The sequence below is a fragment of the Nyctereutes procyonoides genome, unplaced genomic scaffold (assembly GCF_905146905.1).
Source record: "Nyctereutes procyonoides isolate TBG_1078 unplaced genomic scaffold, NYPRO_anot_genome, whole genome shotgun sequence".
NCBI classification, from domain to species: Eukaryota; Metazoa; Chordata; class Mammalia; order Carnivora; family Canidae; genus Nyctereutes; species Nyctereutes procyonoides.
Window position 1 is genome coordinate 16,129,023 of NW_026575120.1, and position 13,793 is coordinate 16,142,815.

Consider the following 13,793-nt stretch of genomic DNA (forward strand, 5'->3'; position numbering starts at 1 on the left):
TCTTATTCCCCTTCTCTCCTTACTCCTTGACATTTTGCCTCAAGTTACTCATGTCTGTCCTTTACCTTTCAAGACTAAACTTCTTAAAGTTCTCATTTTAAAATTGAGATAGATCTCAGACCCAAATGCCTCCTTGCCAATGCCCTATGACTCTCTTAAAAATAGTAATTTACACTTTGGGTCTCTGTATTCTCACTTCCTCAACTCACTGAAATTTAAACACTGCTTTCCTGACCCTGAACTAAATTTCTATGCCAGATACATAAAAAGACTGTTATACATGAGTATCTTCTTAATTTTTTTTTTCAAAGGGGACAATCTTCCTTTAACTTTCTAATGATACCTTTGATCTTCTGATGAATCCCTTATTTGATGTCCTCTAACGTCTTGACTTCTGGAGGGTGATTCTCTTCTGGCTCATTGAACCTTTTTGGTCTGTATCGCTTCCTCGGCCTGCTTTGTCAATATTCCCCAGTGTGCTGATCTGGGCAGTCTCCTTCCACTTTGTGACTTCTCCCAAAAGACTTTATACACTCTTGTGGTTTTAAGTACATGTGGTGTTTTTACCAGTTATGTCTCCCAACTGTGCATTTCTAATACTAATTTTTTTTCTGAACTTCAAACTGCAAATGTACTTGCCCAGTATCTTGACATTCCACAGACATTTTAGGCTATAAATATTAAAAATAAATTCACTAAGTTTATGCCTTCTTTTTGACATCCCTCTGCATTTCTGTTTCAATTTGTGTTCCCATCAATTCCTTATGGCCTGTCCTTAACCCAGAGACACATTTATACAGTTTATACTCTGAAAAAAGAAGTGTAGACCATAGGGATCAAGAGTTGGCAAACTTTTTCTGTGAACAGCCAAGTAATAAATACTTGAAGATTTGTATTCCCTATAGTTTTTCTGCTGTAACTACCCGACTCTGAGGCAATAATGTAGAAGCAGCCATAGACAATATGTAAACACACAAATGTGACTTATTCCAACATAAGTTTATTTATAGCAATAGATACAGTGTGCCATTTCCTGGGTTGGAATCAGGATTGCTGAAATTCAGCCTATATACTACTTGGCTAAAACATGGTTCCAACACAGGCAGCGCTATTAGACCAGAAGTCATCTTGCCTTTAGCCCCCACCTCTAAATGTAATTCTCTCATCATTTGAATTTTACTTTCCAAATATTTCTCCTTTTTTGAAAGATTTATTTATTTGAGAAAGAGAGAGCGCAAGCAGAGGGAGGAGTGAGGGAGAGAAACTCAAGCACACTCCTCCTAGTCCACTGCAGAGCCTGACACTGGATCTAACCACCCTGAGATCATGACCTTGAGATTGCAATCTGAGCCAAAATTAAGAGTTGGATGCTTAACTCACTGAGCCACCTAGGTGCCCCTTTCCAAATACTTCTTGAATACATACATACATACATACCCCTTTCCAAATACTTCTTTTCCTTTCTAAATTCACTGTCATTGCCTAAATTTAGTTCTCATTATAGTACTTCAAAGCCTTCCTAATCTGATTTATACCTTCAAACCCTACAAATGAAATTACCTTTCTAAAATTCAAATTGAACCATGTCACCAACTACATAAAAAGAAAATCCTTATGTACATTAAAGCATATTTGATCTGATTTTCTGGTCTCGTCCATCACCTTTGCTCTCGGGCTTAATATTCCAGTAACACTGAGTCACTTGTAATCCAGGAAGCACAGTTGTCTCTATTTATGCAATGTCTCCTCTGTTTTACTGTCTTCCCATTTTCAAAGTTCCACCGAACAAAGTCACTTTCAGACTCTAACACTGGCCCCAATTGTCATATTTCTACAAATACTTCCCTTTAATTTCCCACACCTGATGACAGAATTAACAACTTCCTCTTCTTCACAAGTTCTTTTTTTCCCACAAGTTCTTAAACTTATACACATCAGTAATTGAACATATTACACTGCATTAGGATATATCTGACTACATGTTTTCCTGCCTTACTAGACTACATGCCCAGTAGGATTGTATTTCAGTTATTTGTGTGCTTGCAATGCTTAGCATAGGACCCAGCATACAGTGAATTCTCAATATTTGTTGCTGAACTGACCTGAATTCTACTTTAAGACTAAAATCTGAAAGCAGCTACTCCCCTGAAGCTGCTTCCCAGAGAGGTCTAAAATAATGAGATGTTTCCATTTTGAATGCAGAAAGAACTTCCAGATCAGTTTAGGCCTTGGATGGAAATTGCCAATGAACTCCCTCATTTGATTGAGAGTCACCAGCTTCAAGCTCGAGTGAACAAGGTATATCTTTTTCATTCTTCTCTTTAAGGTCATTTTTTTTCCTCTTTAAGTTCTTCTCACGATCTTAATTTCATCCTCACATACTCCTCTTTCTCAGCATTATGAAAGTGGGTCAATGGACCCAGGGACACAAACCATTGCCTTTGAAATTACCAACTAAGCTCTCTCGCCTTTCCTGAAGAGTGGAGTGACTTGTTCCTCATATTACACATGCATTTCCCTAGTTTCCAGAGCCTGCACAAAACGATTTCTGGAACATATTAAGCACTCAGCAAATATTTGTTTGCAGAAGGAAGGCTGTCTGTTTGGGAATTATAGGCAAGCTGATGGAAAAGATCTAACTAGAGAAAGGTAAGCATAGATATTCTCAGTGTCCTTCTTGCATGTCACATGGTTACAACTTGATTTTACCATTGGAGTCTCAGAGAATAGTTGAGTCAAGTTAGTATGTTCTGCAGAAATAATAAGATGAGGAATATTTCCCAAAAGTGAGTAAAAACAGTGAAACTTCTTGGTCCATGGGCACTGATATTGCCCCCACAGTAATAATAGGATATAATGAGAAAACATAGACTTTAATTCAGGAAGACTGAGTCTGAATCTTGGTTTTATCACATAGTAGCTTTCCAACTTATAAACAAATTATTTCACCCCTGTAATTCTGAGTCCTTATTTACAGAAGGGGAGAAATTCTGGTCTCATAGAATTGTTGTAAGGACTAAATGACTTCCATATTCCCTGCCACTCAACAGTGTTCAATATATATTTATACTTCTCTCTAGTCTTGTCTCCATGGGATTTAATCCCACCAATTTGGAATGCCATGTGATTTCAGAGAGAAAAAAGGTTTTCCATTCTCCTAAATCCTCTATCACTGACTTACACACGTTTAATATCTATAAATACTAATGTATTTAAAAATACTAGATGCCTGTTAAGTACAGGCACAAGACTGGAAATCCTATGAGAGATATATAGGACCATCTTCAGTGTTAATGAAGATAAACCTAAGAATTTATTTTCCTGCTGCATAAAGTCTCTTTAACATGACCAAAGAAATACAAAGAAGAAGAAAAATAATAAAATATCTTTATATGCAGGAAATCAAGAGAAAGTAGCAAAGATAGATAAAAATTTTAAGAATTTTTATATCATATTAAGCAAATTATATCAATCTATGGTACCCATGCAAAGCATTCAACCAAAGCAAATTGTGCTTTTTAAGATTACTGAAAAATTTTTAAATCTTAAAAAAAAAAAAGTTCACCAGCACAAGTTGAGACTGAATCAATTGGAAATTAGTAACGAAAACAAATATAATGGCTTCCTGGACCATACATGGAACTACAGATAAAACATTTGTTCTCATGAGTCCTTTACTTGGCACAGACAACACAATAAATACATTTACAGTTTTTATCTTAAAGTACCTCCAGGTCAGCCACGTTGCTCTTAGAAAGCCCCAGTACACCTATCTGTATTTTGGTAAAAAACAAACAAACAAACTTATTTTTTGGTTTAGATGCATCCATCCTATTCCCGAAAATGTCCGTTCTCCACTCTACTGCCACAAAACACTACAGGTAACTGACTTGCTCACAAGAAGCTACACAAGAGGAAACTCAGCAGCATTCCAGAAACATGATAAGGAATGCTGTATTAGCTACTAAGGTCTGACAGAACTGACCACCATTCCTGAACATGAATAGACAACACCAAATTATCATGTAATATGAAGAGAAGGAATAAGTCAAAGAGCAATAGAAAGGGACTGGACATTCACAGTCAATGGCTCTGATGAACTCAATGTTTTTAATATTCTAATTAACATCTCCAGTGTATTTATTTTATAAAAATAAGTAAATTTGTATGTAAAAGGAACTAGTGGGGAGCAAAGAAACTCAATATGAACTCAAATAAATCATAGAAACATTGGTTATAGAAAAAGGATACATTTTTCATAAAATATAAAGCAAAAATTATAGAAATACCAACTCTGAAAAATAAAGTATATGAAAAGGAGAAATTAATGACCCAAACTCTACTAGTTCCCTAAAGCAGAGTGGTGTAGGGGGAGAAAAAGCAAAGCTTCAAGCATATAAGAACAAAATTTTTCAGATCTTAGGAAAGATTTGAGTATTTTATTAGAAAAACAATGGGGGTAGGGGGAACACATACAGATATCCTTGTGAAATTTCAAATTTTCTAGAACAAGAAGAACATTTTGCAAGTTTTAATCAGGAAACAATAAAAAACAAAACTAGGTTACTTACAGAGTGACAGGATTATTTATAATAGTAAGTATTAAGAAACAATTCAATATCTCTTTGAACAACTAAAATTAAAAAAGAAAATTTGTCATTATCAAGTGCCAGTGAAGATATATACCAAAGAGACACTGATTCATTTTGCTGGTAAGAATGCAAAAAATAGTACAACTACTTTGGAAGATGGCTTGGCAGATTCTTATGAAGTTGAATGTAGACTTTTCATATGACCCAGCAATCACATTCCTAAGTATTTACTCAAGTCAACTGGGAATTTATGTGCATGGAAAATCTTATATGTGATTGTTTATAGCAGCTTTATTCATAATCCCCCAAACTGGAAATAATCAACCTATTCTCTCAACAGGAGAATAGTTAAACCGAGTACATGAACTAAATGTTTGTATTGCCCACAAATTTAGATCCTAATTTTAGATTCCTAAATTTAGATTCCTAATCATCAATCTGATGGTATTAGAGGGTAGGGCTTTTGGGAGGTGAATTAGTCAGAGCTCTCCAGAGAAACAAAACCCATGGGATATAGTGAGACACAGAGAAAAATATTTATTAGGAGGGATGGGCCCCCATGACTATGGAGGCTACACTGCAAGTAGGAGCCTCAGCAAGATGAGAGTCAAGGAAGCCAACAGTGTATGTCCCAGCCTGAGTCAGAAGGTCCGAGCACTTGGTAACTGCTGTTCCTAGCTAGAACATGGCTGTCTCAGCTCAAGCAGACAGAAAATTCCTCCACTTCCTTATTTTATTCAGGTTCTAATGCAATTGATGATGTCCACCCGAGTCTCTGAGTGCAATGTTCTTTACTTAGCCTACTGTCCAAATGCTATCCTCTTCCAGAAACACCCAGAGACACACCCAGAAACAATGTTTTATCAGTTATCTGAGTCCCTTAGCCTAGTCAGGCCAACACATAAAACTGATCAACACAGACTATAGATTGTGAGCATGGAACCCTCATAAAGAGAATTAGTGTACTTGTAAAAGTGGCTCCTGAGTGCTCTCTGGCCCTCTGTAGCTATAATGTGAGTAATGTGAGGATAAAACAGGAAGACAGCAGTATGCAACCCAGAAGAGGACCCTCCCCAGAATCCAGTCATGCTGGCACTCCACCTGATCTTGGGCTTTCAGCCACGAATATTGTAGAATTTAAATGTCCGCTATTTATAAGCCACCTAGTCTGTGGCACTTTGTTATAGCAGCCTGACTAGCTGAGACATTGAGTTATAACCACACAACAGAATGCTATTCAGGGTCAAAATTATATTTTGCTAAATAAAACATGTCAGACCCAAAAGACTATATATTGTGTGATCCCACTCAAATGACATTCTGGAAAAGACAAAACTCTAAGGACAGAAAAAGGATCAATGATTACCAAAGACTGTGGAGGAAGACATGGGTGGTGAACTACCTCTCCTAAGGAGGAGTTTTAGGATGATAGAATTGTTCTGCATGGTACTCAGGTGGCAGTAAAACCCACAGAATTGTTTATCATAGGGAGTGAATTGTATGCAAATTTTAAAAATCAATTAACCAGAACTTGGGGGACTCTTGGAATGGAATGCAGTCTGTGACAAAGGAATGTAATGGTACTCCAGATGTGGGATGTCACTTCATGAGAAAGGGCAAAGGGACTAAAGAGCTGACCTGAGGCTCTGTGGAAAATGATGCTGTGGCTGCAATCTATATGGTCAAACTCAAGGGGAACTACACATAATCACTAAAGTCTAGTTCGGAAATTGTTTTTTTTTTTTTTTGTGGGATACAGTTTAACAATTCTGAAACTGCTTTTTATGAATACTAGGTTGAACAGATGCTGTATGATACTTTGCTGTCAGAGATGAAAGTTCTAAATTGGCCAAAGGAGAAGGCTAGAATCAACCTGTGGTACTGCATGAAACATGAGCATGAAGTCATGTTTAGCATTATGTATATGAGTAAATAAACATATGTGGATAAATCATTATATATGTGTGTATATATAAAATATGTGTACACATATATACACATACATCTCACACATACACACACACACACACACACACACACACCATTTCCTCACTTTGTCCACTGTGAAGACCTAGAAGCAGTGGCACCCCAGTAGCAAAGGGCAAGCCCAGTGTTGGGATAAATACCCTTCTTCAATTAAAGAAACTAGAGGTCCTTGGAGAAGGTCCTGATTATAAACTTGGGACAGGGTAAATACAAGATGAACCCTCTTGCACTGCCAGGAAGCAAGAGAATGCTAACAAACAAACAAATATGAAAGGTTGGGGCATATTAAGTGGGACACAGAAGTCAACCTGAAAAAGACCCCAGTGGCCAGTATGGAACAATATAGCAAGCAAATAAATAAGGGATTATTGGATTATAATCCAAACTATAAAATAAAAATATATCTGTCCATACTGATATTTTTAAAGATAATGTATGAATACTAATAAAATATTAGGAATAAGTATTTAGAACACAGATTTTAATAATCTTCTGAGAACTAAAAAAAGTAAATTATCAGTCAAATCAAAAAACAGGAAAATATACTATCCAAGCACTTTGTCTTAAATGTTCAGAAATTATTCTAGCATCATGAATATAAATCAGAATAAAGAACTCAGGAAAGACAAAAAATGAGAATTTAAGAAACATTGTTCAACAACGAAATTAATTAAATATATGGTCAATTTTTTCTGTATGATCAATTCTTAATAATCACTGTTAATGTGTTGGTGAAATAAGAAGGAATTTCTAAAATAATTTGTGCATGCATGTGTGTGTATGGACATAGTCTTGTGGCCAAAGTGCATTAACATGATGATAGAGTTAAAATTCTATATTTATTTTTAACAAGCTGATGAAAAAAGAGATGTGGAAGTTATGAAAATAAAATAATGTTTTGTTCATTATGCCATATTACATAGGAAGTGAATATATATATATATATATATATTTAACAATAGCAAGGTGAGAAGATTTGCCTTATCAGTTATCATGATGTAATATAAAACTACAAAAATTAAGAGGATATGATATGGAGGCAGCATAAACAAAGAGGACCAAGAACTTTTAGGGAACATACATATAGACCCACAAGTATGTGAAATCTTCCTATATAACAGATGATAGATCAGAAGGGGACATAATGGTAAAGAATGGCTGATTATCCACACATATGGTAGCACAGAGCAAAAGAATACTTTGAATTGGCTACTTTTGTTATAAACAGAAATAAATTCATTCTAGATAGACTAAGAATTTAAAATGTAAAAGATGAAAATTTAAACGTTATAGAAGAGAATTTAAGAGAATATGTACTTGAACTAAGGAAGATTTCCTAATGACTAAAGCTGAGATATTTTTACAATAGACTTCATTAATATAGAATCTCCATTCATCAAAATAGATTATAAAGAAAATGAAAAGCCAAGTCACAAACTGAAACAAGATGTTTTCACATGTATAACAAAAAGACTTGTATACTGGACAAAGTTCTGGAAATAAAACAGAAAGACAACCAAGTTAAAAAACCACTGGTGGCCCAGTGGTTTAGCGCCTGCCTCCGGCCCACTATGTGATTCTGGAGTCCCAGGATGGAGTCCCACATCGAGTCCCACATCGGGCTCCCTGCATGGAGCCTGCTTCTCTCTCTGCCTGTCTCTGCCTCTCTCTGTGTTGCTCATGAATAAACTAAAAAAAAAAAAAAAAAAAAAAAAAAAGAAAGAAAGAAATATGCTATAAACATGAGCATTTTACTTAGCAAACATGAATGACCAAGTGACATATGAAAGATGCTAACCTTTACTAATAATCAGGAAAATGAAACCTAAACGGTAATGAGATGGCATTTTACAACTTCTGTATTTACTTTTCATCTTACAGTACACACACACATGGAATCAAGTTGATTTACTTTTAAATTGAGTAAAACATTAAGTTTATAACTCATTCTCTCCCCAACCATTTCACTAGTATTTTTTGTTTGTTTGTTTTTTGTAGAAGAAACTTCCAAAGAGTATTTGTTGTTACTGTTTATTTTTTTTCCAAATCATTTTGATTAAAAGAAAATAAAAAAAAAAGTAATTTGTATGTTTACGTGGAAGAGAGAGCCCAAGGACTCTGGAATGTACAAGAAATTTACAACAACAAAAAAACCCAAACCCTTCCAACCAAGAGAAACATTCTCAACTTGTACTTTATGCCTTTGTCTTCAGGCTGCACTATAGGCAGCCAATAGGGGCTGACGGCTTTGGGACATCTGAAATGTGGTTAGGACAAACTGTGCTGTGAGCTATGCGCTGGATTTTGAAGACTTTCTTATAAAAAAGGGCTGCAAAATGTCTCAATAGTTTTATACTGATTATGTGTTGATAATATAATGGATGGATATATTGGCAGAGAAAAGCATATTATTAAGACAAATTTCATGTTTCTTTTTAGTATTTTTTTTTTATGTCACCGCTTAGAAAATTTAAAATTACACGCGGCTTTCATGCATCTGTTAGGCGAGGCCAACTTGAGCCCGCAGGTCAGCAGTCAGTGGAAGTGAAGGGGCACCCTGGCTCAGTGCCCCCCACTCTGGGATACTGCCCTACCCTGTCTGACACAGTTTTGTCCCGTGGTTCGGGGGGAAGGCCCAGCACCACCCAGCGTGGGAAGATTTTAGGAAGAGGTTTTATAACAAGTACTTAATAAATCACTATTGTTAGAATTCTCAAGCTGCTTCCTGTTGAAATGCAATATTTCAGCAGCCACCACCCTCTCCCCCACCCCCCCCCCACGCAAGTGCTCTGCGATCCTGCCAGAGAACATTTTTGCATTTTTGGGAGGAATAAACACGCCGCTGCGCGCTGCGCGGGGCGGACATCCTCAGACAGGCGGGCCCTGGAGCACTGCAGGGGGAGGATTCCGACGGGAGGCGGCCCGGGGCGGCGGGGGGGGGGGGAGGCTCTGAGCCGGAGGAGCCGAGGGGCGGCGGGTCTGAGGATGCTCCTACGGGGCCTGGAGCTTAGGACACACACACACACACACACACACACACACGACGTCCTCCACCACCTGCTGTGGCACCTGAGGACCCCGTGGAGCTGGGGAGCCACGGAGGAAGGAGGAGAGCAGCGGTGGGGAAGGGGCGCGCCGGGAAGCCAGGGCTCACTGGTGTGTCCGCCTCCACGGGCAAGGCGGTCCAGGCAAAATCGAGAAACTGGTTACTGTTTCGGCAGAGCTGGCAACCATTAACTTCTGTGCAGGATGTGGCTTTCATGACATTTCCACGAAGAAAAGGGCATGGAGAGGTACAAACCCCCAGCCAGGCTCATGGGAGGAGTTCAAGCAAGGACTGCACAACCCTTTGGCCCGTTCACACCAATTGCCCACCCCCCCACCCCCCACCCCCCCGGCCAGGGATTTGGTAAAACTCCCAACTCGTTTCTGTACTTCAGAATTAAGCCGTTTGAGTATCGCGGGCGCTGCAGGCTTGCTCTCGGGTTAGACGATGCCAAGGAGGCAAAGGTGCCTTGATGGGTAGCGTTGCCATTGTGCTGCCCACGAAATAAACCATCCCAGTTCGGGGAACTGGTTCTGGTGGACCCTCTGAGCGATCAGGGCACCTGACCGTGGCTGGCAGAATTTGGGAGCCGGGACGGAGTGGTTGGGTACTTCACGAACAATGCTGCCTGGGATAGGCAATACTGTAGCAGCCGGGGTGTTGGGCGGAGGGATGGGGGTGGGTGGAGGCTCCTAGCTCCTGCACTAAAGTATGACCTGTTCCCTACACACGAAGAACCCATCAGGGCAGAGAAGCCCAAGCCCACTGCAACTGATGATGTGTGTTCTCTTGAACAGATGCCCCTCCTCAGCTGTCAGGGCCTCACGAGTTACCGGGAACAGCGCCTGGCTCACTTGGTTCTCAGCTTTATTACTATGGGCTACGTGTGGCAGGAAGGACAGACACAACCCAAAGAGGTAAGGGGCAAATAGAGGCCTGCCTTGTCATCGGCAAGTCTGCTGCTCCTGGAATCCACTCTCTCTGCTTGGCCCAACACTGTTTTTCTGGAAAATAGGTCCTTTCTTGTTCTTTTCTCTGGCTATCAGCTGAAGGAAGGGCAAATGGCCCACTTACATGAGACAACTTTTCTCCCTAAGAAGCTTTTTTTTTTTTTTTTTAGAACTTGTAGCCATTTCTCCCTTTCATTAGTTTTTCACATCTATTTTCTTTCTGGCAGTAATGCTTAACAATGCATTTGAAGGCAAGAACTGAGGTCTCATAAAATACTTAATGATAGCTTACGTTTGACCGCATTTTGTATGTATATGCATATATATTATCTCTTGATTTTCACAATCCCATAAGGTAAGTAAAACTCCCCTGTGTCCATTTTACAGACCATTGAAGACTACAGGAGATAAAGTCCTTGTCCAAGGTCAGAGAGCAAGTGAGTGTAGAATGCAAGGCCATGCTCAGACCTTCCCATTCACCAACATAAACTTCTTTCCCTAGAGGGACTCACTGACATTAACAAGGATAATTTTAATTTTTAATACTACTTTATTTCTACTGATTATTGGCTTCTTAATAATTTATTTAAATCTCTTCTGAATCTTTGCTTAACCTTTCATGATTTCAACCTGAGCCTTGAGACATGAAGTCTCTGAGTTCCACTAACTGCAGTAAAAAGCACTACTCCTTTTCATTTTGCAGAAGTTTCCCTTTTCCAGGAATTGGCCTCAGCATTGTTCCAGTACTTCATGGTTCACTGAACAACCCCTGCCTATTTTGTTTGCTTAATTGATCCAGCCTCTTTTCTTTCAAGTAAACACAGGAAATTCCCCATGAGAAAAAGAAAGGAACATGAGGAAGGAGACAAAAGGAAGGTAATACAGTTGCCTCAGAGTTTTTAAATGTTAGTACATTTTATTTTTTAAAATTGTGCACCTTATATAACAAAGCATAAAATCTAGGCACACTACAGAATATCCCACTGGGCTTCCCTCCCCCTGTGTTCTCCAAACCATACCCTAGACTGGGAGGAGGTGTAGAGAAGGGTGACAGGAGAGGAAGCCTCTAGCTTCATGGTGTGTCCATGGCGTACTTCCAGACCACCATGGAGCCCCCTGCCCATGGCCTCAGAGCATCTCTGACTTTCTCTGCATCTCATCTTTTAACTTTTCACCTAAATGGACACCTCATATCTTCACTACTCTTCTCATCCCCTGGTTCCCAAGGGAAGGTAAACTTAAGTTTGAATTTTAAGAATCTTTAAAGTTCTTTATTGTTTTCTACCTGAAAAGACAGTTCTTTTCCAAGCCTAATCTAAAAATCTAAGGGAAAGCTAAGGCAGACATGGGCCTTCTTAATTAGACACTTTTATCTTAGGGAGAAATAAAAATAAAAGTGGGAGATAGGGAGCATAAGAACGTTCTTTTGGATCTAATTTAGCCCTGTTCACAGCAAAGAGACCTCTGCCCCCTGGTTTCCCATAGATCTGAATTGTTTTTCTGGACTTGTGGGCAGATAAGTTTCTTTAGAGTGGTCTTCAGATAATTTAGACGTTGAATGGGAACTGTCTTGAGGTGACTTACTTGAAGTTATTACTGGGTTTGACTTATGAGGTGATGAATAGAGTTGGCTGCTACACAGGACAAAGAGTTCTATCCTCCACATTCCTCTTTCCGATTGACACATGAACACATACTCGTATGTGTGTATATATATATATATATATATATATATATATATATATATGCTTGTAGTTTTATACACACAGATATATCAACATATTTATGTAGTTGTCCCTGTCTATAGATAAGTAGATAGATATAGAAATAGAGATTCTTTTCCCACTGCTCATAACTCAGTCCACAGTTCGTGTTCAAACATGGTGGTGAACATTTGGTGATGCCCTTCTTTGCAGTCAATTTTCAGAGATTATTTTTTCCAAATGTGTGTGTGTGTGCCCCCACTTTGTAATATTCTTATATATTTCAGCTTGTACTTATACACAACATATCCACTAGATGGTAAACAGAAAACATATGAGACTAGGTGTGTGTTTATGGATCACTCAGATCATCCCAGTTTTATGGTCATTTCTCTACCACAGGGTTGTTGGAATAGAGGGAAACCATGACCACTTCCTCTGCTGTATTCTTTCTAGACTATCCTAATTGTCTGGATTTATATCTATAAGGTTCTGCCAAGAAATCTTGCCCTTCCCTTTGTCGAAGTCTCCAGGAACTTGGGGCTCCCTCCTATCCTGGCCCACGCAGACCTGGTACTGACAAACTGGACCACTAGGAATCCAGAGAGGTAAGATGAGCAGTGAGAGCTTTGGATTTGAACAGATTGAAACTGAGTAAAGGGCAGTCCTGTGACTTTTATTCTCCTTACAGTAAAGGCCCTGGCTTTTTCAGCTATTTGCGATTAAAGATGTTCATATTTATTTATTCCTATTTATGGTTCCAAAGAAGGATGAACCTGAACACAAGCTCAAAAATCAAAACTCCCAGCATTTTCACTGTGAATACATTGGTACAGGCTACATTTTTCTCGTATGCTTCCACATCCAACCTGAATTTCTCAACTTGACCTTCAAGCTCTGCATAATTAGACTTCACTCATTCTTCCTCACCAAATTATCTGCTATTCCCTAACATGCTTTCATTCGCATCAAACTAGGACCATTGACTTCATTATGTGATGATGATACAGTGTTCATACATGAGTGATTATGGGTGAATTAAGAGTAGGGCTCTAGATAAGTTGGATTGAGAATTTGATGAATGTTATTTCTTCTACCTAGCTGGCATCAATCCTCTGAAAGTTGGCCTGGGAATGTATGTAGACATTAGTCTAAAGAAGTAGCATGAGTTTTTAATAAGCAATGGAGTGGGTGGAAGAGAAGTATTTAATTTCTCTTGAACTTCATTATCACAGCCAAATTTATTTCAAGAATAGTGCTTTGTGACTTAAAATAGCTAGCGACATTTAGGTTAGATATGAAGAAAAACTCAGCATGAGGTTTGTGGCTAACCACAGTATTGCCAGAGGAGATGATAGGAATCTGTTCCAGAGGATTACACATTTTCCTTAATTATGAATTATAATTATATAATTATTAATTATAATCTTTGATCAATTCTGCTTTCATAACAAAATTGGTGACCAATATTCTCATGAAGAGCTGCTAAATATGACTCAGAGTTTTGACAGAAATA

At 38.5% G+C, this 13,793-nt stretch overlaps 2 protein-coding genes across 2 annotated transcripts in view; one reads left to right on the forward strand and one right to left on the reverse strand.

Annotated features, from left to right (window-relative positions):
- LOC129515879 (A disintegrin and metallopeptidase domain 3-like) overlaps nt 1-13,793 on the reverse strand; it is a 196,489-nt gene that overhangs the window by 175,675 nt on the left and 7,021 nt on the right. The gene's annotated exons all lie outside the window — the stretch shown is intronic.
- Nucleotides 1-13,793, forward strand: part of IDO2 (indoleamine 2,3-dioxygenase 2) — a 59,784-nt gene that overhangs the window by 19,463 nt on the left and 26,528 nt on the right. Inside the window, exons 2-4 of the mRNA XM_055335033.1 lie at nt 2,203-2,298; nt 10,422-10,541; nt 12,767-12,885. Coding sequence (XP_055191008.1) covers nt 2,203-2,298; nt 10,422-10,541; nt 12,767-12,885 — 335 coding nt within the window. The remainder of the gene's footprint in view (nt 1-2,202; nt 2,299-10,421; nt 10,542-12,766; nt 12,886-13,793) is intronic.